At 36.2% G+C, this 27,203-nt stretch overlaps 1 protein-coding gene across 7 annotated transcripts in view; it reads left to right on the top strand.

Moving 5' to 3' along the window:
• Window positions 1-27,203, top strand: part of NCOA1 (nuclear receptor coactivator 1) — a 239,359-nt gene that overhangs the window by 132,252 nt on the left and 79,904 nt on the right. For 4 of the 7 annotated variants that reach the window (XM_053891093.1, XM_053891090.1, XM_053891095.1 and 1 more), the window contains exons 1-3: window positions 3,301-3,453; window positions 16,537-16,642; window positions 23,872-24,038. In XM_053891093.1, the coding sequence (XP_053747068.1) occupies window positions 16,554-16,642; window positions 23,872-24,038 (256 nt within the window). In that variant the 5' untranslated portion in view covers window positions 3,301-3,453; window positions 16,537-16,553. Of the gene's footprint in view, window positions 1-3,300; window positions 3,454-16,536; window positions 16,643-23,871; window positions 24,039-27,203 lie in introns of those variants that run through there. The other 3 variants (XM_053891092.1, XM_053891091.1, XM_019450414.2) reach the window with 1 other exon arrangement.

The following is a 27,203-nucleotide window of genomic DNA, read 5'->3' as shown; positions in this document are numbered from 1 at the left end:
GCTTGAGTATTGTTTTGACTTGAAGTTCACTAACTTGTTTTTGTGCCATCTCAAATCTATTAACTAATAATAGATTCAGCCTATCCAGTGAATTTTTAAGTTTTGATATTTAACCGCCTACTTTTTGAAGTTTCATTTCTTTCTGTTTCCATTTGCTGTCAATATTTCTTATCTGTTCACTCGTTATAACATGTTGAATATACTTGTGTTAACGGCTTGAGCATCCTTGCCAGTTAATTCCAACGTCTAGATCATCTTGTAATAGGTTTTCCTCCTGTTCTTGAGTTACAGTTTTTATCTTTTTTGCATGTTTAGTAATTTTTTGTTGTATATTGGATTTTGTTGATGGTATTGTAGATTTTTTTTTTTTAAGCGTATTGATTTTCGTTCCAGATAACTAGCTTGTAAAAATACACTTACCATATAACCCAGCAATTGCATTTCTGGGTATTTATCCTAGAGAAATGAAAACTTACGTTCACACAGAAACCTGTGCACAAATATTTATAGCAACTTTATTTATAATTACCCCCAAAAGAATACATCCCATTTGTACTTCGACAGGTGGGAAAAAACAAACAAACAAAAAACTGTATCTCCATACCACGGAGCAATGAAAAGGAACAAACTATTGATATATTCAACAAATTGGATGGATTTCATGGGTATTATGCTGAGTAAAAAGAAAACTAGCCAATCTAAAATGTTTCCATACTATCTGATTCAATTTTTGTAAGATTCTCAAAGTGAAAAAATTATAGAAATAGAGGACAGATAAATGGTTACCAGCAATTAAGGAAAGGGGAGGAGGGTGTGATTATAAACAGCAAAAGGGAATCTAAGTTGTGGTATGGTGTATGGATCTGTACATGTCCTAAAATGCCATAGAATTACAAACAAAGATATACAAAAAACAAACTATGATTGCATGAAAAAAATGGCAAAATCCAAGTAAAGTCTATAGTCTAGACAATTGTATTGTGCCAATCAGTTTCTCAGCTTATGATAATACACTGCAATTATGTAAGTTGTCACCATCGGGGTAGGTGAGCGGTGAGTACATGGGATCGCTCTGTACCACTTTTACTACTTCTTGTGAAGATGAGAGGCTCTAAGGATTTCAAAATAAAATTAAAAATATATTACTGACGGATCACCTTGAAATTATAGAGGTTTGGTTTTTATACTTTGTCACACCAGATGTTATTTCAGTTTTGCCCTTAGCCTTAGGAGAATCCTTATTCCTGGAATATAGTCTTTACCCTGAGATGTGGCCCTTCTGTGGTTTCTGTGAGAAGTCCGTTGTGTTCACCAGGCCCTTTTAACTTGGCAGGATTCAAAATCCAAACTGTGTCTTTCCTGTGGTAGGAAGCCGAAATCTCTGTTCAGCTTTTTAGTCTTCCAGCTGTTGCCTTCTGTTGGGCTATTTGGAGTCTCCCAGTGCATGAGCAGTTCAGGGACCAGCCAAAGATTTGAGCATTTGTGGACAGATTTAAGCTCCCCCTGCCCTGTACTGTACTACCCTTCCTACCATGATTTTCCCCTCCTATCGTCAGCTTTCTGTCAGCTCTTAGATGCCAATGAGACTCTGGTTTTCTTCTTTAGCCCTAGCCTCCCAGTACTTACGGGGGATACACTGGGAAGAGTTCTCTTAAGGTAGAGTTGTACGAATACATCTCATCTCAGTATGGTTCCTTTCTTTTAATAATCAAATCCCCTACGTTTCTGCTGGCTGTTGGTCACTTTCAGTATCTTTAAACAGTTACTTTTAACTTTTTAAAAAATTTTTAAATGTTTATTTTTGAGAGCGAGAGCGAGAGACCGTGAATGGGGGAGGGGCAGAGACAGAGGGAGACACAATCTGAAGCAGACTCCAGGCTCTGAGCTGTCAGCACAGAGCCTGATTGGAGGGGTGGGGAGGGGGGGTGGGGGCTCAAACTCACGAACCTTGAGATCGTGACCTGAGCTGAAGTCAGTGGCTTAACCAACTGAGTCACCCAGGAGCCCTTGAACAGTTATTTTAATATTTTGTCCAGAGTTAATAATTGTTATCTAAGGGCAAGTTAGTCCAATGTGAGATAGTCCATTATTACTGGAACCAAAGCTCAACGAATTTTAAAGTATTACGAATATAAAAAGTTTGTAAAGGGGCACCTGGGTGGCCCAGTTGGTTGATCATCTGATTCTGCCCAGGTCATGATCTCACGGTTCATGAATTTGAGCCCTGCGTTCGGTTCTGTGTTGACAGCGTGGAGCCTAGAGCCTGCTTGAGTTCTGTGTCTCCCTTGCTCTCTACCCATCCCCCACTCATGCTCTGGCTGGCTGGCTTTCTCTCTCTCTCTCTCTCTCTCTCTCTCTCTCTCTCAAAAAGTGAATGAACTTTATTTAAAAAGTTTATAAAGTTTTTCAGTGAAAAATTTGAAAGTGGGGTGCCTGGGTGGCTCAGTCAATTAAGCCTCCAACTCTTGATTTCGGCTCCGGTCATGATCTTACAGTTCGTGGGTTCAAGTCCTGCATGGAGCTCTGTACTGACAGAGCCTGCCTGGGATTCTCCTTTTCTCTCTGCTTCTCCCCTGCTCACTCTCTTTCTCTCAAAAGTAAATAAGTAAACATTTAAAAAAATTCAAAAGTAAAAATAACATAGTAACTTTAATGCATAGTTAGAAGTATTACAGAAATCAAAGAAAGTATTCAATGAAAACTGAAAATATGAACAATCAGTATTTTATTTTTTTAATTTTTTTTTCAACGTTTATTTATTTTTGGGACAGAGAGAGACAGAGCATGAACGGGGGAGGGGCAGAGAGAGAGGGAGACACAGAATCTGAAACAGGCTCCAGGCTCTGAGCCATCAGCCCAGAGCCTGACGCGGGGCTCGAACTCACGGACCGTGAGATCGTGACCTGGCTGAAGTCGGACGCTTAACCGACTGCGCCACCCAGGCGCCCCTGAACAATCAGTATTTTAATTAAAAAGAAGAATAAACATGCAAATGCAGCCAGAAAAAAATTTTTTAAAGACATATAAATGACTTTCAGAAGATTAAGGGCAGAATGTAATTATGTATTACCTAAGCAGCAGCCTTAGATAGGAATACATATTTAATCACCAGAAAGGACTTCAGCTGTAAAATCAGATCTTCATCCATTGTCTTTTGGAAATATTTTTCCATTTGGCTTTAAAAGTTGTATTTTCTTTCTTTATGCAGCATTTCTGACCTTTGTCATTTCTTAGAGACTAAAACAACAAAAACAACAATCTAACCTCCCTTCTGCTTTTATTTTTTTCTTCTCCTTTTAGTTTGCATAATTGGCCTTAAATGAGGTGAGAGTGAAGAAACTAGAGCCATCTCTGGATACATCGCTACCCCACTTCCCTGTAAGCTACCCTCCGGAGTGCTAGATTTGACCATATCTGTTTTGAGGACTCATTATGAACAAAGAAGTCTCCCAGGTGGGAATTGTAACTGTTTTTAAAGAGCTTTGTTTATACAAAAGTATGAAGGGAAAATGATTACCGATGGAAATATGTTTTTGATTTAAAAGTTTCAAAGTTATTATAAAACATCTGCTGACATTCCTAAATGAAAATGTTCTAGATTACACTTTATGAATCACTTTAATGCACATTGAAATGAATATAGGGTTCATATGAATATTTTACAGTGAGAACCTCCTCATTGAATTAAAAATGGCAAGCAGAAAAACTATACTGAACCATCCCTAGATTTGGTCTGTATATTTCTAACATGTGTACAGTCATTCAGTCTATATTTGGTGCCCATTTTTTTACATTTGGGCATTTTTACATAGCTGATTTCGAAGAGTTTGTGAGCTCCCTGAGGGAATAGTTCTTGTGTGTCCACAAAGATGACAGTGATCATAGAAGCCTATGTTAGAAAGATAAACATGCACTAAGCCAAGACAGTAGGTAAAAAGCTGAAGATTAATCAGAAAATGATAGATCAGTAAGTGGACTTTTGGCAGGAGGCTTTTTAAAATTAATAGATTTTTTAAATTGAATTATAGCACTATACAGATAAAAGTTACAGATTTTAAGTGTAGAACTCCTGAATTATCATGTGCCAAACATACTTGTTAAACAGGTTAAGAAGTAAAACAATATTAGCACCCCAGGAGCTTCCCTCATCCTTGCCCAGCTGCACACCCACCTACTCACTTTTAAAGGAGAAGACGGTTGTCACCGTGGAGTGATAGCTGTCAGCTTGAAGAGTGGGCTTTAACCACCATAGATGTTAAAGGCAGTTAGATTTAGTTGGCTGACAAACAATAACTGTGTTTGGGATAAACAATGAATTTGGGAGATGGAGGCGAGACTATCTGTTGGCAGCAGAGTGCTTTAAAGCAGGGGCTGGAGGTGCAAAATAATCCTACTGCCTCTCTCTTTAAAGTCTCATTGGTAGGGGCACCTGGGTGGTGCAGTTAAGCGTCCGACTTCGGCTCAGGTCATGATCTCGTGGTCCATGAGTTCGAGCCCCACGTCGGGCTCTGTGCTGACAGCTCGGAGCCTGGAGCCTGCTTTGGATTCTGTGTCTCCCTTGCTCTCTGCCCCTCCCCTGCTAATGTTTGTCTTTTTCTCTCTCTCTCAAAATAATAAACTTTTTTTTTTTTAATTTAACAAAAATAAATAAAGTCTCATTGGTTTCTAGAACACACTCCAGATTTCTGGCTTTCATTTAACTGGAGATATATTTATTAACTTGTATTTTCTATTATTTGAAATCAGACTATTAATTCCCAATGGAGAGAGAGAGAGAGAGGAGTTTATATTTATGAAAGAGAAAGGGAGAGAAAACAGAATCATCTAGTGACTGAACTCTGGCTTAGGTGTGTTTTTCTTTAACTCCTTTTTCATTGAGTGACTCTAAGAAGTCTCTTTTCTTCATATCACAATGAAGATTTTTATCTTCTCTATTTCTCCTTAACATTTATCAAAATAATTTTAAACCTGCCACATAGTTGCAAGATTGGTAGGCCCTGTGTATTGCCCATTGCCCACTTTCACCAGTTGGAAACATTTTGTTATGTTTGCTTTATCTCTCTGTATATTTGCTACTATTTCTGCTGCTGAATCATCTGAGAGGAAGTTGTAGACATTTACGTTCTTCCACTCCTAAATATTCAGTGTGTTTCTCCTGCTTAACCACAACATAATAATGAAACTCAGGAAACAACATTTTCATTATTATTATTATTATTATTATTATTATTATTATTATTATCGCATTTAGAGTTCATATTAAATTTTTATCAGTCCTCTGATCCAGAATCACACATTGTGTAGTTGTTACATCTCTTTGGTTCCTTTAACCTGGGATCGGCTTTTCTTTGTCTTCCATAAAATGGACATTTTGGGAGAGTACAGGTCAGCTGTTCCGTATAATAGCACTCATTTTGAACTTGATATCTGTTTCCATCTTTGTTCCTTTCTAAAGAGACTATGATATGGGACTTTGGAGATTCATGGATTTGTTAACTGAGAATCTTATCTGGTAGAGCAAAGCCTGTAAAGATTTTTTTCAGGGGAAAGTCTGTTGAAACATGGTGGGAGCCCAGAATTCCAGAAGGTAGATTCCTAAAGATGATTTGGATGTTATTGAAAAGAATTTTATATGTGTGTGGATGTATATATATGATCTTAGAATCCAAGATTTATAAATTTTTGGACAAAAATTAGGGTTTGTATGGCAAAACTTTTTGAAGGAATAACACGTTTATATTTTAAGGTAAATTATATTTATAAGAAATAATTGGTTTTGTATTATAATGATGAGAGAAGTCAGGACTGGGTATCCAATCAATTTTATTTATTTGTGTGACGTTTGGATGAAGAATTGAGAAGGCTCTCTGTTCGTGTGTTTGAAACTCCCTGTAAATACCACCCAGGATTTCTAGAGGTGGCACAATTTAATGTCAGCTTTTCTGAGAGAACTCCTAATGAAGAAGCATTTTAATGTAGAAGCAAAAGCAAATATTGGGAATCTGTTTTTGGCTTTTTACTTCTCAGTTATGTGACTATAGATTAGTTATATGAGTTAAAGCATAGCCAGATTCTGGAGCCAAATTACTTAATGATTTTTACCTCTGCTACTTATGATGTTAAGCAGATCAAGTAATGTTTCTATGCCTCAGTTTCCTCATTTCTTACAATCTGTAAATAGGTTATAAAGTTACCTGTCTTATACTTTATGAGTGAATTGAATTAGTAAGGTTTATGAGTAAATAATGTAAATTCCAGGGGTCCCTGGGTGGCTCAGTCGGTTGAGCGTCCGACTTCAACTCAGGTCATGATCTTGCCATTTGTGAGTTCGAGCCCCGTGTCAGATTCTGTGCTGACAGCTCAGAGCTGGAGCCTGCTTCGTATTCTGTGTCTCCTCCTCTCCCTGCCCCTCGCATGCTCATGCTCTGTCTCTGTCTTTCTCTCAATAATAAATAAATGTTAAAAAATGTAAATTCGATGGTTAGAACAATGATTGGCACATAGTAAATCCTGTGTAAGTGTTGGTCATCATCATTGTTATCTTCATCATCATCATCATTGTCAGTAGTTTGTAAGATAAAATTGTTGAACTCAATCAGTGATTCTGTAAGTAGAAATAATAATGCATACTTCATAGGGCAGTTGTGAAGAGTAAATGAGTTAATACATAATAAAATACATAAACTGTACACACACACACAATTATTATTATTATATTGTCCTATCTTGTAATTAAATGCACGTTAATAGGCCTACTGTTTTGTGAACAATTTTTATTATTTTTTCTGCTCAAATTCTTTGTTACTGACTTGATGCTGTGAAAATGGGAACAGGCAAGATAGGCATTTTGTATATTCTTAAGTGGCCTATAGTCAAAAAGTTTGAGGAACAGTGTACTAGATGACAATTGCTGGGGTCCCTCTGATTCTGAAATTTTGAATCTGAGTCTCCAGTTTAAAATTTATAAGCCTTACTGGGGCGCCTAGGTGGCTCAATTGGTTAAGTGTCCAACTTTGGCTCAGGACATGATCTCGCGGTCCATGGGTTTGAGCCCCATATCAGGCTCTGTGCTGACAGCTCAGAGCCTGGAGGTTGCTTCGGATTCTGTGTCTCCCTCTTTCTCTGACCCTTCCCAGCTCATGCTCTGTCTCTCTCTCTCTCTCAAAAATAAAAAAAAACATTAAAAAATTTAAAAAAAATTATAAGCGTTACTCTCATAGGTGTTATTCTGTTGAGAACACTGGAAAGTGAAATTTGAGTTTCACTTGTTTCGAGTTGGCCATTTGTTGGGCATTGTACTGGAAGGGATATGACTAGAGCAATTAGTATGATCATTGAGGAAATATAAATGCTACTTAACTAGCTATTCACCTGAGATGCTTGGGGAATTTTTTTTTTTGGTTTCCCCATGGGTATCAATAAGGCTTTTGCCAAATATAAATGAATCAAGTAGGATGACTTAAGTTTTAAGCCAGGCTTTAAAAAATGCATATTCTTCTGCAAATTTGGGTAATGAGGATTGTATGTACATTTGTATTGTGATTTCATTCAAGCCACTTCTGCTCCAGCTAGGGGGATGATCCCAAAATTAACTGGAGGCTTACCTGACTTGATCATTTTCTAGTGCCCTCAAAATATAATTTCATTGTTTTGGCAAATTATTAACCCATGCAGCTTGGTACTTCTGCCTTATAATGTTAAGGATCAAATTTCAGTATGTTTATTTTTCTTTTACTGATTTATATATGTACATTTAACCATACTATATTCTGAAATGAGTTTCTGAAATACTTTGTGGGAAATTGAACAACTTCTGATCAGATATTGGAATAATTTCATGTAGTAAATGTGATTTTGGGTTTGGATATTCATCTGTAGATTATCTGTATCTAAAGCTGATCTTCATTCTCTTCTGGCCACTGATCTTTGTTCTCTTCTGCTCATTAGTTTCTGAATCTGTGAAGGAGAATGGAATTGACGGAAAGAGAGAGAGAGTGAAATTTTTATCACTTAGTTTTACATCTATGACCACCATTTTCAAGGCTGTTACCTCTTTGCTAAACTATTACAAACTCTTCTCCTGTGCACATGCAAGTAAATATCAAACACTTATTTTATTGTTTACACAGTTAAAGAGAGCTGTGGCTAGGAAGACTGATTTTAATCTTTTTTTTTTTTTTTAAAGAAATACCAACATATCTTCCACAAGTTAGAATGATATAGTACCGATTTTTGGAAGTCATATACAGTATATCTATTAATTACCCAATGTAATTGTATGATAACTGGAATCATTTAATTTCATGGATTTGCAAGGAAATGTTGAGGGTGTTTCTGCCCAGTTGTTTTACTATGATAGCTGCCACAAATATGTATTTCATATGCCAACTATTTTTCCTCAGGGACACGTTCATTCAATAGGAATATTTTAGCAAGGTGAATGCGTTTATGTTTATTTTTTAACTTTAAAAAATTAAATTTTAAATAAAGTCAATGAGAGGGATTTAAAATACTGGGTTTTAAAACTGATTTTTCTCTTCTTCCTATATTTTTGTTAATAAAAAACAAAAAATAAACTTTTACGGTTTTTCCAAACTTATTCTTTCCGTTTAGAAAAAAATAATGCAAAGAAAAAAAGCATTGTCTCTTAACCTAAACATAAATTTATTAAATGTATTACTTCAGACATGACACACTTGTAGAATTTAAAGTATTAAATCCTTGATAATTTCTTTATTATTAATATATAAAATATTTTGCACAAGATTTTCTTTTACTGTAAAAAACATTTTAAGAAAAATCAGATGTTTTATAGAACCAATGAACTAAGAAAAAATGATGTCTTTATTTTTAAGAGTTCATTGCTTTGAATCCATTTCTTTGCCTTTGTTTTTTATTCCTGGGCATAAGAGTTCAGATCCTGGCAGGCCATTTGTGGCAGAGACTTATTGGGGTAGGGGTTCTTCTCTGGGCCAGGGAGAGCCACCATCTGAATTTTGGTCTCTGGCTTTGTGGATTCAGAGACTTTTTGTTTCCAGACCTTTAAGGAAATCTTTTTTAGGCATTAGCTTCAAAATATCTGGGATTTATTTATTTATTTATTTATTTATTTTAAACGTTTATTTATTTTTGAGAGAGAGAGAGACAGAGCATGAACGGGGGAGGGTCAGAGAGAGGGAGACACAGAATCTGAAACAGGCTCCAGGCTCTGAGCTGTCAGCACAGAGCCTGACGCGGGGCTCGAACTCACGGACCGGACTGCGAGATCATGACCTGAGCCGAAGTCGGCCACTTAACTGACTGAGCCACCCAGGTGCCCCAAAATGTCTGCTTTTTTAACAAGAAGTTAGGAGGCATTCAGAGAAATAAGAAAGTATGGTATATACCCAGGAAGAATAGCAATCAGTAGAAATTGTCTTTAAGGAAGTCCAGGCATTGCACTTACTAAACAAGAAAAAAAATAGATAAATTGGATTTCATCAAAATTAAAAACTGTTCATAAAGAAAATGTTTGCAAATAATATATCTGGTAGAGGCTTAGTACTCTAATATAAAGAACTTTCATGGCTTAACAAAAAAAGACAAATAACCCAACTTAAAAACGGGCAAAGGACCTGAATAGACATTTCTCCAAAAAAAGATACACAATGGTCAATAAGCACCTGAAAAGGTGTTCAGTGTCATTACTGATTAGGGAAATCAATGTAAATCAAAGCGGTAATGAGATACCATTTCACACCTCCTAAGACGACCAGAATTAAAATAAAATTACAAAACATAAAATAACAATTTTTGGTGAGAATGTGGAGAAATTGGAATGCTTGTACATTGCTGTAGCCACTGTGGAAGACAGTTTGGCAGTTTCTCAAAAAGCTAAAGAGAGTTACATTATTATGACTTAGTAGTTCCACTCTAAAATACCAAGGGAATTGAAGACATGTTCACATTTATGCATATAAATGATCATAGAATCATTCCTCATAAATAGCCCCCAAATGGAAAAACCTAATGGCCATCAACTGGCGGATAAACAAAATGTGATGTATACAAACAATGGAAAAGTATCCAACCATAAAAAAGGCGATGTAAATCCCAATACTTTATCACTTGAGAAAGATTTCAGTTGACATTGCAATGAAAAGACAAGAGAAATTGAAAACTTCTTTTAGAGAACCCTAAGTGTCTGAAGATGCCAGTCTGAGAAATACTTCTTTATTGACAGTTGCCCACTGCAGGAGCTCTTTGTTTATAATGATTTTCCTATGTGATTCTTTTCATACAGCTGTCAAATTGGAGAGGTTCGGCCCTCAGAATGTCCCTCTCATCATGTCTGTGCTGCTTTGTGCTAATTGCCTGCTAAGCATTTTGAAGTATATTTATTAGAGCTGTTTACTAACATATTGTTACTTATTTTTCAAATTATGTGATTCTCAGCTAAATCTGGGAGATGAGTGACCAATTTCTTATGTTCTAGAAATTTATAGTTCAAGTGAAATATAAAACACTGACCTATTTCTTCAGCCTCACCTATTTGGTTTTGTCTGATCTATTTGAGATAGATGTGGTTTCTGATTCCCAAAACTGTTCTCTACAGATTGCATGAGGTTGAGTATAACTTAGCAACTCTTTTTAAATCAGCAGGGTACTTTGACTTAGAAACCTTACCTCTTTTTAAAAGGTGGTATGCAAATTGTTTCCTGAAACCAATATTCTTTTCTTAATGAACCTTATTTAAGTACCCTTACTGGCATATATAAAGCCACTCCACAAATAGAACAGCTGTAATAGTTTTCACTCATCAGGGGATTTGCATTCCACTATCTGTATATTGTGTTTTGTAAATAGAAAGCAGTTAATACCAGAATCATATCATCAGCAAATTGTTGGTGACCCTCTCATAGCTTCTTACTGTTGGCTCTTATTTTGGTAGGTCAGCCTGTCTGGCTGCTGTTGAGTTATTGTCTAATGTCTCCTCAGCCTCAGAATCTTGGATAAATTTAGAAGATGTCAATCTCTAGCCAGTAGTCTGAGGGGAGCACAGTATGGGGGATCTTATTTTCAATCTAGGTTTATTTGTTGCTCAAAATGATCCAGTCTATGAAATTATATTATTTATGTTTACAGTTGTATCACTGTGACATGACTTTATGTTTTTATAGTACTATGAAATATTGTTTGAGGTTTTCCCTAAATAGTATATTTTTACCTTTTCAAAATTAGAAGAGATGTTCTCCAGTTTCTGGATCAAGAAGATAGGGCTTGGGTTTTTTCCCCCCATTGAAAATAGGGTAAAAAGGATTTCAGATAAGCTCATAGTCTCACTTATAGGAAAGAATTCCAAAGCTTTATGAATGATTCCAGAAAATATATTAACCATAAAATATCTGAAATATCCTTTAAACTTTTACATGTCATCTTAGTTAAATAATCACTTCTAATGCATCACCTGTCTTAGCTTCTGTATCTTTTAGGCATTATGTTAGATACTGGATATACAGTAAAAAGATCCAGTAATTGGCTTTGAGTTCATAATCTAGAATGGGAGACAAACAAAAGAATTATAATTTATAGCATAGTATACAGTATAGTATAGTACAGTATAGTATAGTATAATAAGCATAGTATATTGCCCTTTCTATTTTGAGAGTCAGTAGAATTCCAGATGGGTAAATTCTCAGATAGGTATAACCTAATGTCTTTGGAGGCAAAGAAGATAGGCAGATAAGGAAGTAAGAAGTGGCCCCTGAGCATGAGGTGGGAATTAGCTAATTCCTTTCTTTTGGTTTAGCGAACTCCAGAGTCTTATCTTTCATTATATTCCCCCCTTCATTTTCTGCTCTCTTTTATTTCTATTGCTGTTGAAAAGTTTAGAATTAATGTCCCATTATTATAAAGGTTATTGCATAATTTCATTATTTGTATTAATACATTTAAAAACATTACATTTTATTTCTATGTGAATATAGAATGAGGTGGCTTCTTCTGCGATATTTGGTTTTGTGATAACCTCATTTATGCTTCTGTGAGTTTCTTAGGAAAAGAAGGTAGCAGTTGTATTAATTACAGTAATATATCACTTAGATGATTATTATTTTGTGTTTGGGTTTCAGAAGAGATACTAACAAACATGTCGAGTCTTTTGACATCTTTTTTATTGTGGTGATTGTTTTTACAAGTCTGGCCTGTTTGCCTTTGCATTGAGGTTGTCCACCTTGCAATTACTGTAATTATTTTTCTTATCATGGGTCCTTCCTCTCCCCCCACCACAAGAGATTTAACAAGTATTTTTTATGATGACATTACTCCACAATGCAACTCATCTCATTTATTCATCATTAACAGAAGTCTGGAACGTAAACATCCAACATATTTTATACAAATTGAGTTTGAGGAGACAGTGGGATATCCAAATGAAAAAGTCCATTTAGCAGTTGGAAACTTAAATACCAAATTACTGAAATGAGAAAGATTGTACTTACCCTTTATAGCAGAAGTCTTAGAATGAAAATCAGATCTTGTCATTCCTCTGTTCTTAACCCTCCACTGATTGCTTAATTCAGTCAGAGTAAAGCTAAAATCTTTCAAATGGTTTTTATGGCCTTACACGATGTAGCCTCATCGTGTAATCTTTCTGAGCTCATCTGCTCCCTCACTCCCTGGTTCTAACTACACTGATCTCTTTCATCTTTTGCAAAAAGCATAGTTATGCTCCAGCCTTAAGGCCTTACAGCCCTTCCCTTTGCGCCTGCCAGGAGCACTCTTCCTCCAGATACCTTTCCCTTTCCTTCACATCCTTCAAGTCTTTGCTCTTATCTCACCTTCTCAATGAGGCCTTTTCTAACTATGCTACTTAAAACTGCTGTCTCTTCCATTCTACACACTTACACCTCTGTTTTTGCCTGATTTTCCTCTATAACACATATCACCTTTTAATATACTGTATAATTTACTTTTTAATTTTATTTATTATCTCTCTGCCTTACAATAGAATGAACCTCTATGAGGACATGAGGACAGTGATTTTTATAAATTTTATTCACGGTCATATCCCCAGTACCTAGAACAGAGGCTGGCATATACTAGGAACTCAGTAAATATTTGTTGCTGGTGAAATTAGGGCTACCCATGTTGGATCAATTTAAAGTTTTCTGACTAATGTTTTCCTTTTCTGGAAACGTGGAATATAACCAAGGATTTTATTTTTAAAGTCTTTCCTTAGTGTCAGAACTAAAATTAACATACATAATCTACATGTGTGTGTCTCTGTTTCCTATGGATTATATATATGTGTGTCATATATAATATATAACATATATAGTCTGTTAAGTACATGATTGAATAGATGTTTAGTCACTTATTCACCAAATTCTATAATTGACGCACAGTAGATGAGAGCTGATGGAAACTTTGTATATTATGTCCAAGAGGTTGAATGTTGTTCTTTCAGCAGTGAGGATTTAGTGAAGGATTTTAAACAAGAGATGGAGATGATCAGACTTACATTTCTGATAGCCTGCTCTGGTGGCTCAGGGAGACCATCTGGAAGGCTATTTTAATAGTCCAGCAGGAGGGGCGCCTAGGTGGTTCAGTCGGTTAAGCGTCCAACTCTTGATTTCAGCTCAGGTCATGATCTCCCAGTTCGTGGGATCGAGGCCTGTCTGGGATTCTCTCTTTCCTCGCTCTCTGTCCCTCCCCCTGTCATACTATGTGTCTCTCTCTCTCTCTCTCTCTCTTTCTCTAAATAAATAAACATTTGAAAAAAAGAAATGGTCCAGCAGGAGGTGATGAGAGGAGGCTATGAAGAAGGGATGGATTTGGGAAATATTTAGGAAATAAAAATTGACAAATCTTGGTGTCTGCTTGCATATGGGTTTTGAGAGAAGAGGTTAGAAGGACTCCAGCATACCAACTAAAAGAAGAAATATATGAGGTGAGGTTTAGTTCAGTTTGGAAAGTTGAATTTGAAGTGCTGGGTAACATCTGGATGGAGATAGCTGGTGAGGTATTGGATTATGGCTCTGAGACTTAGGAGATCTGAGCTAGAGGTGGAGATTTGGGGATAATCAGTATAGAGATGTGTTTTGATATCAGGCTGAGTGAGTGGTATCACCCGAGGATAATGTATGTAGTCTGAGGGAAAAAGAGGCCTTGGACATGAGGACCTTGAGGAATTCTGACCCCCAAGAATTGGGCAAAAAGTACTTAGAATAAGATCAGAAGAAAACCACACTGTTCTAGTCAGGTTTGATTTATGCATCACTTCTTTGGAGAGGGCCCCAATTAAAATTAGGTCTCCTCCTATTGCTTCTCTCTATGAGAAACATTCTATTCTATTCTTTTCCTATTCTTTTCCTTTTCCTTTTCCTTTTGTATTCTTTTCCTTTGTAACTTTTATCACAGTTTAAAATTATATGTTACTTTTGTGTCTTATTTGCTTATTTCTCCCGCTCCCTGAGGGCAGGAACCTCTATTTTGCTGACCATTTATTTGCTCAGCTTTTAGCACAGTGTCTGATGCATGATAGATGCTTGATTTATTTGTTAAGTAAATGAAGGAAGTACGGGATCACAGAAGCCAATGGGTGACAGTGTTTCAGAAGGTTATTTCAAATGCTGCTCCAAGTAGGCCAATAAAATAATAATAATAATAATAATAATAATAATAATAGTTAGCATATATTGAGCACTAACAAATGAAGGCATGAAAAGTGTCCATTGTATTTATTGATAAGAAGGTTTGGGATGAGTTATCCACAAGTGAACCCTAGGCCCTCATGGAGCTCTCTGTCTAAAGAGAAAATAACAACAGTCAGCATTCTCCAGGAACTAGAGTATGCTCTTTACATGCACTGTTTCGTTCAGTCCTTATAACAGATCTGAAGGTGGGTGAAGGTAATTATTATCTGTATGTTATAGATGAGGAATTAGGTTTAAGGAGATTATACACTTTGCCCAAGAATAAGTAGGTACTGGTTAAGCCAGGACTTCAACTTAAGTAAGGCCTTTCTGACCCCACAGCCCATGCTTTCAACCACCATGCTCCAGTAGGGGGACCCAGTTGATTCCTCATCAGGGAACTGATATCTTGGAAATGACATTTGAGCAGGAATGGTTTAGGTGCTGTTTATAGGACAGATTAGAAGTGAGAGTGACTGGAATTGAGAAACCAGATACATGGATCTTGCATTAATCCAGAATGAAGCATTGGGTTCCAACTAGAATCATAACTATATCTGAGAATAAAAAGGAGGGGACAATCTGAGATCTCTTATTAAGGAAGAATTGACAGGACATGGATACTGATTAGAAATGAGGAGTAAAGGAGAAAAGTAAAAAGCAATTACAAGACTGCAATCCTAGGCGTTGGAGGTTTTTATGAACTGCACTTCTCATGTGGGAGAAATTCAGAATGTGCCCCTTTTGTTGCATGAAATAATAAATTCATGATTAGAATTTTAGTTATTATTTGTACACAGAAAAGGGGGAACTGACAGTCTTTGGTATTGACAAAGGACAGGCTAGAGACAGTAAGTTTCAGGACTAGAGAAAAAGGATTTGCTCACATGTATTAATTAAAACCATGTGAGAGATTCTTATGGATCTCAGCATTCTTTATAAGCTTTATAAGCACAGTTGTCATTGCTGTGGAAAAGGAAAAGTTAAAGGTTTTTCCCATTTAGCAAGGATTTTCTTTCCTTTTTCAAGGGTAGATGGGGTGAAAACAAATGGGGGAGGTATGCTGTTTGGCACTAATAACATACAAAAGGTCGTGATGAATATAAGGCCAGGGATAGGATTCTGAGTTTCGTTAGGGATTCTACAGAGAATAGTAGTTGATAGGGACAAGTCAGAGTGGATCTGTAAGTGTAGTCACTACCTGGCACAACATGTGAGAGAGAGACCTGACTGGCGTGCTCAGGGAAATGACTTTGTGTTCTCTGGCATCTATACCAAGATCCTAACATAGACTAAACATTTGATCTTTGTCGCCTGACTACATAAACACAAGGTTAGGAATATAGAATTCAGAGTTGGTAAGTACCAAATCTAATTCATTGCTTCAACTTTAATTGTAGATGTATTATTTATTTTCTTAGCAGTATAAAATCCCAAACCTTATGAGTAAAAGTTGTTTCAAGTTCTTTTCAAAGCACAATCTAAAATAAATACATATAAGAAATAATTTCTCTGACTCCCAGTTATACCTTGTTCTTAGAAACATCTGAAAGTGATTTTTTTCTCTGAAATAAAATTTCAGTGCTATTTCATTATTCTAATAATACTTTCATCCTGTTTGACCTTTGTGATTTCATAAGGGACTATTTATTTTGTTTTACAAATACAGAAAAGAAAGTGTAGAAACACTAAATAGCTGATGACTCTGTATAGATGGGGATACTTTTATGATGGCTGTAATTAGGTATTCACAGAGACCCTATAGTGTTTAGATATCTTCTAACATAAGGGAGCTTCCTCCTCTCCTGTGGTTAGAAAGCTCACCAGAGTAGATTTCTCATTGTTGTCCTTCCTTTTTTAGGTGTGAAGTTTTTCAACATGAGTGGCCTCGGGGACAGTTCATCCGACCCTGCTAACCCAGACTCACATAAGAGGAAAGGATCGCCATGTGACACACTGGCATCAAGGTAGGAACACTGTTTTCTTAGTCTAGATCTAGGAGAGCTTCTTTATCATTTTCATTGCCACTTAAGAGTTCTTGCTAAATCTACTTCAAGTTTTCTGTTCTTCTTGGAGTCCCTTATACTCCCCATGTTTTCTTGTTTCCCCGGGACTTTTGCACATGCTGCTCCCACAATCTAGCTTGCTCCCTCTAGATTTCTTGTAGTCAGTACCTATACATTCAACAGATACCAGCTTAGACATTACCACCTTAAAAGGAGCTTTCTCTTACTTCCATAAATATTATGTTAAGTCTCCCCCATTCCTGTATCTATCTCACATGTATGTTTATAGCTCTGATCCATAATTTCAGGTTTTTACTAGTTCATTGTGATTATTTCGTGAATTTCTGGCTTCTCCACTACACGCTTAGGCTGCTATTTGGTAAGGACCTTGTCCGTTCTTACTATTATATGCCTAGTTTGTAGCATAGTGTGTGGCTTATATATAGTAAGGCCATAGTAAATATTTGTCACGTGAATAAGTAAGTCTATTGTATATCTTCAACCTGCTATCTTAGAACGTTATGTTAGCAGAACTAAGAAATATCATTATTTTTATAATATTAGTATTAGGATTTTAAAGAATGCCTATTTGTGGAATTAAATATTTGTGTATCATAAGGAATATGATCACCTTAAATAGGCTAAAAGAGAATTATTGCTAAGGAGATTCTAACAAATGCCAGAGAAAGAAACTCACTCGCATCAAAAGAACAGCTTCCCACCTGAGGGGATCTTACTCCATTCATCTTCTAGGATCTAGAGAAAGCTTTCTCAGCCTTCACACTATTGACCTTGTCAGCCAGATAATTCTTTGCTGTGGGCAGCTCTCCTGTATGTTGTAGGATGCGTAGCAATATCCCTGACTTTCACACATTAGACTCCAGTAGCATCTTTCCATCAGTTATGATAACCAAAGTGTCACATCAGTTGTGACTACCAAAAAATGTCTTCAGACAGTTGTCAAATGTTTGTCAGGGATGGGGAAAGCAATATGGCCCCCATTGATCATCACTGATCTAGAGAGTGAAGTGGCAGAAGATTCTTCTGTCCCTGGATTACGTGCTTCTTTCTCATGGGGGATAAAGAAAGGATTTTAACAGGGGAGTAAGTGCCAGGGCTCCAGTCTGGAGAGACAAAAGTTGATCAATTAAAAGGACTGTCACAGATCATAACTTAAGTATTCATAACCACAGGTAAGTGTCCAGATGCTCAGAGGAACGTTGATATTGAGATACAATCCAGATTTGTGTTGTCAAAGTTAATGTTCTTGTTTTATCTGTATGTAAAGTCAGTCCTTTTCAAAGGAAAATGTAAGAGTAAATAAATAGGGGTGTCTGGATGGCTCAGTCAGTTGGGCATCTGACTTCGGCTCAGGTCACAATCTCATAGTTTGTGAGCTCGAGCCCCACGTCAGGCTCCCTGCTGTCAGTGCAGAGTCTGTTTTGGGTCCTCTGTCCCCCTCTCTCTTTCTCTGCCCCTCCCATGCTTGTGCTTTCTCTCTCTCTCTCTCTCTCTCTCAAAAAATAAATAGATATTTAAAAAAAGTATAAATAAATAAAACTGTTGTTTTTTAGATTTAATTTTTTATTTGGGGAAATTTTTAAAATCTATGTTAAGAATAGACGCTAAGGAACTATACATATCCATTACATATAATTGTTCATATTTTGTGGTATTGTTAGTATTTTTTAATATTTTATCATATTTGTATAGTCTTATTTGAATAAGGTAGTAAAATATTAATTATTACATTGATTTGTCTGCAATTAATTTCTCCATTTTTAATAATTACATATATATATGAACTGGTGAGTAATACAGAATGTTTGTAAGTATACATATGATACAATACTGTATACTGTATATATTTTTCTAGAGTATACTTTTTCCAGCATGCATCTTGAGATATAAATATATATAGATTTCAGTTCTGTCACCTTTTGATTAAATGTTGTAAGACAGGAATGTATCCCATTTGAAAAATCCATTTCCCTATAAACAACCTTTCTGTTAGAAATTTTTGCTCTTACAACTAGCACTACAGTGAAGGAACATCCTCATATGCACCTCCCTACTTTATTTTTGTTTATTTTTTATTTAAATTCATGTTAGTTAACATACAGTGTAGTATCAGTTTCCACACCTCCTACTTGATATGTGAGAGTTTCTTTGGGATCTGTATTCATCTTTATGTTAACTAGGTCACCACCACATTGCTCTTCAAATAACAAGCATTGAGAGTTCTTTTTTTCTCACACCCTTACCCACACTGTCCTCTCCTCACTGTAAGTCTCCCAACTTGATGAGTGTGGGGTTACAGTTTGAAGTATATTTCGCTGATAACCAGATAAATTGATTTTGATTTTTGTTTTCCTCTTCTGTGAATTTCCTGGGTATATCTTTTGCCCATATTCCTGCTGGGTTGTTTTCCTTTTCCTTTTTATTTATAAGAGTTTTTTTAATTTTCTGTGTACTACTCTTTTTTGCTTATATTTGATGTAAATATCTTTCTTCTCCTGGTCTGTTTAACTGTTTTTGAAGTCCGTTGACATACCTTGGAACCTTCAGTTTTCATATGTCAAGCTCTTGGGGGTCTCGTGGAAGAATTTTTTTCCCTCTACTTCAAGGCCTTAAACATATTTTTACATATTTACATATTACATACATATGTGTATTTAGAGTTTTAATTAATGTAGAATTTGATTTGCATATGATATAATGTGGGGAACTAATTTTATTTTTTCCCCATGTAGAACATAAGTGGTTATGGCCCTATCCTTTCTCTGCTTTTGTGCTGTTACCTTTATCATAGATCCAGTTCCTGTATAGATAGGGATCTGGTTCTGAACTTTCTTATGACAATCACCTTGATATCTGTTGAGGCAAGTCATTCTTTGTTATTTTTCAAAATCGTTTTCCCTATTCTTGTCCCTTTACCTGTCCATTCAGATTTTTAAATCAGGTTTTTAAGTTTCCCCTGAAGAAAAATACTCCTGGGATTTGGATTAGAATGTCATTTACTTTTATAGATTAAATTGGAAGAGAATTGACATTTTTATTTTCTAGACTCCAGATTCCCGAGTGTTCTTATTTGTGCATATAAAGGCTATTCACATATTCAGGTCTTCACTATTCTTTGGTAGTAGTTCATAATTTTCCCCTTTGAACAACTAGCCCATCTTTAGATATATTCCAGGGTCCCACAGAATTTTTATTGCTTTTGGAAATGGTATAATTTTGTCTATTGCATCTTCTAACTGACAGCTTTTAATATATAGGATTTGGGATTATTGGTCTCCTATGCATCCATTGTTCTAAACTTTCTTATTTGTTTTATGGCTTATCTGTAGATCTTTGATTTTTTTATACATACATAATCATGCCATGACAAATATCAAAAAGTGAATATATTTTTTCTTCTTAGATGTTTTAAAGATAATAATCTTTGTGTGTCTGCTTTCAAAATATTTGAAAACATTACCTCCTTCAGGTTTGTAAGTATGGGCTTCAGTTTCAATTGACATTTTTGATATGGTAAAGTAAAACTTCATGATTTTGAAACTGATTGAGTTTGTGTATGAATACCACCTTGTAATGCTTCTTTTGGTTTTGTTATTATCTGCTGTCTCTTTGGACAGATTCTGAACTCATTAATCATAAAGAGAATATGTTAGACCTCAGGATATTGCCAGACCTTTGTACAAGAGCCCTGATAGAGTTTCTTAGTAATTGATGCCTCATATCTCTTCCTATTACCTCTTCTCCATTCTTTAACTGTACTAGGAGAATGGGGATTAAAATGCCAGTCTCAAAATGCTGGGTAGCTATGCCTTGTGCTTGTTTAATATTTCTAATTCAGCTCAACAAGTGCTTTATTTAGTGCCCACTATTCAACCAGCATGGTGTGCATGACGTTATAAGGATATAAGCAAAGTGAGTCATGTTTTCTATCTTCAGGGAGCTTACAAATCTTGTCATGCCACTCATTCTTCTTCTTAAACCCTTCTGGGCTTCCCCTTGCCCTGAAAAAAATAATCATAACCAAAACAATGACAATAGGTAACATTTACTGAACTAAAAGTATATGCCAGCAACTTTGCCAAACATTTTACATTTAACATCTTTTTTAATCCTCACTAAATTCTAAGAGATAATTAATGTCATCACCCCTGTTTTGCAGATAAAGAAATTGAAGCTGAGAGAAGTTAAATTGCTGTTAAGCAACTTGTCCAGGGTTACATAGCTAATAAATGACTGAGGAAATTTGAACTTGTGCTTTTAAGCAATACATCATGCTCTTTATCATGGTGTATGGAAGAGCCCTCATGATGTGGCTTGGAACTCATCTCCTGCCCTTCTGTTTCTTTTCTGTAGTTGAGCCATACTGAACTACTTATAGATCCTTTAACTTGACATTTTCATTCTCATATTACACCTTTGAAAAAGCTGGGTTTTGTTTGTCTGCCTCCCCTGCCCTGAAACCAATCCCTGTCTACCACCAGGTTGGGACATCTCATTGCCTCAGTGTAGGTGCGATCCGGATGAACTTCTATAGCATTAACAGTCTTGTCACATAGTGTTGTAATGACTCTTTTTCTTTATTCTCACACTAATTAGGGCTACACCTAATTTACCCCTGGATCCCCAGGACATAGTGCGTGGCTGTCTGGCATGTAATAAGTTTAGGACCATTTGTTGAAAAAGCTAGTAAGTTGAAGGAAAAAGATACGTTAGTTAATTCATAGCATGATTAACTAGCATGTGTGCAATGTCCACGGAAGTCGAGTGGGCTGGTGAGAAGTGTAAGTGGCTAAAGTAATAAAGGAAGCCTTCTTTTCCATTAAGGTAGAATTTTTTGGTCATGTCCGCCCCTCCTTCAGTTTTGACTTTGTTTAAATATATCTGCTCTCATTTTCTGTCCTTGCTTATTAGTTACTTCGTTTCGTGGTGATTTTCCTAGTCTCCTTCTTAAGTCATTTTATAGACAACTCAGCATTTCAGTATTTTTAGCTTCTTGCTTCCTCTGTCAACTCTCTGTCTATCCTGCCATTCTAGCACTTTCTTTTATTCTACAGTGGTGTCAGGCACTTGAGTTTTACGTAAAACTTAATGTCAGAAGCAGATTTTGGAGTTCCACTACGTGAATCCAATTTACTCGTGTTAGAATCTAGACCCCTAGATTTAAACAGGTCATACTTTAGACTGAATCTACAAAATAAGTCTAGTAAGACTTAGTTTCTCTAAGGTAAAATCAGGTGTCCTCTAAAACACTATCAAGTTGCAGAGATGGAGTTCTCGGAAACCTTGAATATGTCATTTTCTTCATGCCTTGTTTTCAATGCCTTTGTGTGAAGTTTGTCAGGATATCTTGCTCCATGTACTTTCTGTGGAAATTGTAAGATAAAGTTTTACTAAATAAAGTGGGACTAATTCCTTAATAATGAAAGGCTTTACAGATAAAGATAAAGGATGATTGTTAAAGTTTCAAAATTTGGTTTTGTTCTGGGATGTGTACCATGTTGTAGTATTTTGTTTTTTGTGGTTAAATACATTTGATTGGCTGACTTGGTTCTTTTCAACTTACTATGTTGCTATGGAAATGCTATTGCTTTTATAGTTTTGTGTTATGAAAAGTAAGTGGTATTTTAATTGTTGCCAATTATGAGCTTTTTATTTTTTTTAATTTTTTTTAAAGAAAATTTTCTTTAACATTTATTTATTTTTGAGACAGAGAGAGAGCATGAACAGGGGAGGGTCAGAGAAAGAGGGAGACACAGAATCTGAAACAGGCTCCAGGCTCTGAGCTGTCAGCACAGAGCCGGACGCGGGGCTCGAACCCACGGACTGCGAGATCATGACCTGAGCCAAAGTTGGACGCTCAACCGACTAAGCCACCCAGGCGCCCCAATTATGAGCTTTTTAAAAGCTCATAATCTTGCCCTCTTTTCACCTCTTTTTTTTTTTTTTTTTTACCACTTTTCTACCATCACACCAGATGATTTTGGTTGCTGCTTATAAAACAAAGAGTTATTTGTGACCAATCTTTCTTATTATGTTAATTTGATAATGGAAAAACTCATTTCAAGGTAATACTTCACTATCTTTGCATGTATTACATAAAATAAGTTCCCTAATGATCTGGCTTAATTAAACCAGGGGTAAAGACTGGAAAACAAAACTGAAAAGTATTCATTCAGTACCTTTGATTGAATGTAAAGCGCTAGCTGGTTGCACTGTTATCCTTTGTTCTCGTAATTTTGCTTCAAGATAAATCAAAATTGATTTTATTTATCACATTTATGAGAACTTATAAATAGATGTCTTCTTCTTTTTTGTAGAATGAAGTTGTATACAAAAGACATTGTTCTCTGTACCTTTGTCTCATAATTGATTATTATTCTTTTTCTTTTACTTTTTGGATGGATGCTCTTTTCTTTTTGATGAGGACCAACTAATGGTCTAGTTATGATAAGAATCAAGTGTTTATCAGATTTCTTTCAGTAACAAAAAAATTAAGAAAGTTTATCAGATTTCAAAGTATAACTTATTTGAACTCTAGTATAGTCTGCACTACTTAATTTATAACAAAGTTATTTGAAAAATCAGATTTTCTAATTCAAGGAATTATTGTTTAGAATATAAAGTAAATTCCAAATGCAGTGAGTGTAAGTACTTTCTGCTTCCTTTTAATATCTGACATTTTGGGGGCGCCTGGGTGGCTCAGTCGGTTAAGCGTCCGACTTCAGCTCAGGTCACGATCTCATGGTCCGTGAGTTCGAGCCCCGCATCGGGCTCTGGGCTGATGCCCCAGAGCCTGGAGCCTGCTTCTGATTCTGTGTCTCCCTCTCTCTCTGCTCCTTCCCCGTTCATGCTCTGTCTCTCTCTGTCTCAAAAATAAATAAACGTTAAAAAAAAAATTTAACATCTAACATTTTGTTGGGAAATATTTGATGTATTTATATCATTGAGGAAATACATATATGATGGCAGTCACTCTCTTTATGTATTTTTGGCCAGAATTGTTTTCTGCACTTTGGTATTGTGAATTTAAGTTGTTTTCAAAATCGGACTTTATATTCTGGATAAAATTATGGATCTCTATAAATATGTAAATATTAAGTACTTGATCAAAGAGGGAAGTATCGTGGTAGAAATGTACACTAACTGGTTTTTCTTTGTGTAACAAACAGTACTGAAAAGAGGCGCAGGGAACAAGAAAATAAATATTTAGAAGAACTAGCTGAGTTACTGTCTGCCAACATCAGTGACATTGACAGTTTGAGTGTAAAGCCAGACAAATGCAAGATTTTGAAGAAGACAGTCGATCAGATACAGCTAATGAAGAGAATGGAACAAGGTAAAAAAAAAAAAAAGCCAAAACCATGGTTGTGTGCTTTGTTATGAAGACCTTTATAATAGGTGATTTTATTATTTTTATTATTAAGAAATTGCATTGAATTTCATAATGTTATTAAAGAAACATTTTTGTATAGATGGTCTTTATTTTAGAAAGTGAATCTGAGAGGTTTCTTGTTACAAAAACATGGCTTATTAATTTAACTTGAACACTGGTTGCCTTGGTAGGTTATGTAGCCTGGTATCTAAGGGAATTGAGTCAAGAGATCTAAGTTGTGGGGTCAGACCTGAAGCTCTGGCATAGTGTTGAAAGACAGTGCCTCAGTGGTAGGAAAATCCCTCCATCTGAATAATAAGCTGGTCTCTGCCGGGGCTCCGGGCATGGGAAACAGTCTCTTCTGGGAAAATCCTGACTTTGTTTTACGACTCATATTTATACTGTCCATATTTACTGGGGACCTCATGCCAGAAAACCCCTAGCAAAGAATTAAAGCAGACACACAGGCAGAGCGCTTTGGAGGAAAACTCTCACACCGGATAATGGAAAAACTCATTTCGAAGTAATACTTCACTATCTTTGCATGTATTACATAAAACAAGTTGCCTGATGATCTGGCTAATTAAACCAGGGGTAAAGACTGGAAAACAAAACTGAACAGTATTCATTCCCATGGCATTCCCAAAGAAAAATGCTTATGAGGGTGATTTTATGCTAAGAAATTATGTAACATATGAGGAAACAATCTACAGTAAGTAGGAACACAAATAACAAACAGAAGAAATAGACCAGAAAGAATTTCAGATGAATAACAGCAATGTGAAAAGATTATAAACAAATATATTTATAATGATTAAAGTGGTAGGATGTTAAGATTTTATAAGCTGGAAAGTGAATAGTCTAGTGACAGCTGATGGAGCAGACAGTAGAAACTAGTATTTTAAGTCTCCAAAGGGGAGAGCCAGCCAGAAGCTATATGTCACCTCGCTGCTTGCCGCCCAAGGGGGGAAGGACCCCTCTGGGGACGCTGACCTGCCCAAAGGAAAAGACACACAGACACTGACAGTTGGGAATGATCCCCACATGACAAAAGCCTTTCCCTGTCTTGCCCCCTCTATTCACACAGCTGCCAGTCAGCCTTTTAGTACCTTACTCTTTAATCTGAATAAAAATCTGAATATTTGAGGAAAACCTGTAAAGTAGAAGAGAACAAATCGAGCAAACAGGAAAAAAGGGAACTCAGAGAAAGTAGAGACAGTGCAGGGAGCAGAAGAAAACTTCAAACCATCAAACAGTCCCTCAGAGACAAAAAGGAAGGTAAGTCAACTATGAAATGATAATAAGATGCTATAAAATAAAACATTCAAAACACCAAATAACTTTTGGAACTTAAAATCGGGATAACTGAAATAAACTTTGCCTCTTTATACTTTGTTTTCTACTCTTTGCCTACTCACTCTCTGCCTAACCATTCTAGGCACACTCTGCCTCAGGTCTTGGCACTTTCTTCTCCCTTTGTCTGGAATGTTCTTTCCCAGATGTACACAAGGCTCATTCCCTCACCTCTTTTGTGCCTTTGTTCAAATATTTCTTCGCAATGAACTTGTCTGTAACTATCCTATCTAATACACTCTCTCTCTAATACACACACTCTCTACATCTTCCTTGATTTATTTTCCCCACAGTGTTTTTTACATCTAACATATTATATGTTTTATTCGTTTATTGTCGGCCTACTCCCACTAGAGCTCCATGAGGGTGAGGATTTTTGTTTGTTCATCATTGTGCCCTCATACCTAAAACAGTTCCTGGTTACATAGTAGACTTTCAGGGAATATTTGTTGAATAAATATTTTAAGGGTTGAAAGATAATATGAAGAAATCCCTTAGAAAGTAAAAATAAAAAGACAAGTAGTGGAAGACAAGGGAAAGGTGGGAAGTGTATAGGAATAGTTCAGGAGGTGTAACATATTAATTTCAGAAAAAGAGAACAGACCAAATAAAGGGAGGAAATTATAAGAGTAATAATACAAAACCAAAACAAAACACTTCTCAGAATTAGAAAGATGTGGGTTTCCAGATTGAAAGCACTCATATAGTGCCCAGCACAACGAATAAAAAGAAAGGGAAAAAAACCTCACACCAGTGCACAATTTTCAGACACCAGAGAGAAAAAAAACAAGGGAAAGAAAAAATAGACACGTACCAGATTCAGAGTGTATCCTAAATAACAATACTGAATGAGAATTCTTTTCTTAAGAAATGTTTATTTATCTATTTTGAGAAAGAGAGGGAGAGTGCACACAAGCAGGAGAGGGGCAGAAAGAGGGAGGGAGGGAGAGAGAGAGAGGGAGGGAGGGAGGGAGGGAGAGAGAGGGAGGGAGAATATGAATCTCAAGCAGGCCCCGTGCCACCAGCATAGAGCCTGTTGTGGAGATCAAACTCACAAACTGTGAGAGCATGACCAGAGCCAAAACCAAGAGTCAGACACTTAGCCAGCTGAGCCACCCAGGTGCCCTGAGAATTCTAAACCTGGAATTCTGTGTGAATCCAAATGAAGTGTAAGTGCAAAATAAAGACATTTTCAGACATTTAAAGCCTCAGTTCAAAAGTTATCTTCTGTGTACTTTTTCCAGAAATATCTATCAAAACCACCATAGCAAACCAAGAAAGAAAGGCATAGGATCTTAATCCAGGGAAACCATGGAATCTTAACAGAAGAAAGGTGTACCCTTGTGCATCAACCTAAAAACATAGCTAGTGGATAGAGGCCTCCAGGACGAATGTTTCCATGGGGAAAAAATGGAACAGAGAATCAGAGGACTGACTAATTAAGAGGAAATTTTCATTTTGGGGGGGGAAGTTTAGGGAGGAGTTGAACTTAAAAAGACTAAAACGCAAAATAGGAGAAATGTAAATGATAGCACACACCTTGTCTCGTTTGTGAACTTTATTTATGTGGCCACAGGAGCATAGATATTAAATACTGATTGCCCTAAAAATTGTAACTATATTGGGAGGATGGAAGGAGGGAGAAATGTGTGGGTAGAAGGTTGATGTAAGTTAAAGTCTTACTTTTCATGGTAGCGTGCCAATAAATTATGTCTATCATGGACGTAATCAAGATCTAGCAAATAAACATGGGATTGAGAAATACAGAATGTATAG

This window comes from Panthera pardus, unplaced genomic scaffold (assembly GCF_024362965.1).
Source record: "Panthera pardus isolate Hobbes unplaced genomic scaffold, ASM2436296v1 HiC_scaffold_26, whole genome shotgun sequence".
Classification (NCBI taxonomy): domain Eukaryota; kingdom Metazoa; phylum Chordata; class Mammalia; order Carnivora; family Felidae; genus Panthera; species Panthera pardus.
The sequence above is the reverse complement of the archived record's forward strand: the minus strand, read 5'-3'. Positions and strand labels throughout refer to the sequence as shown.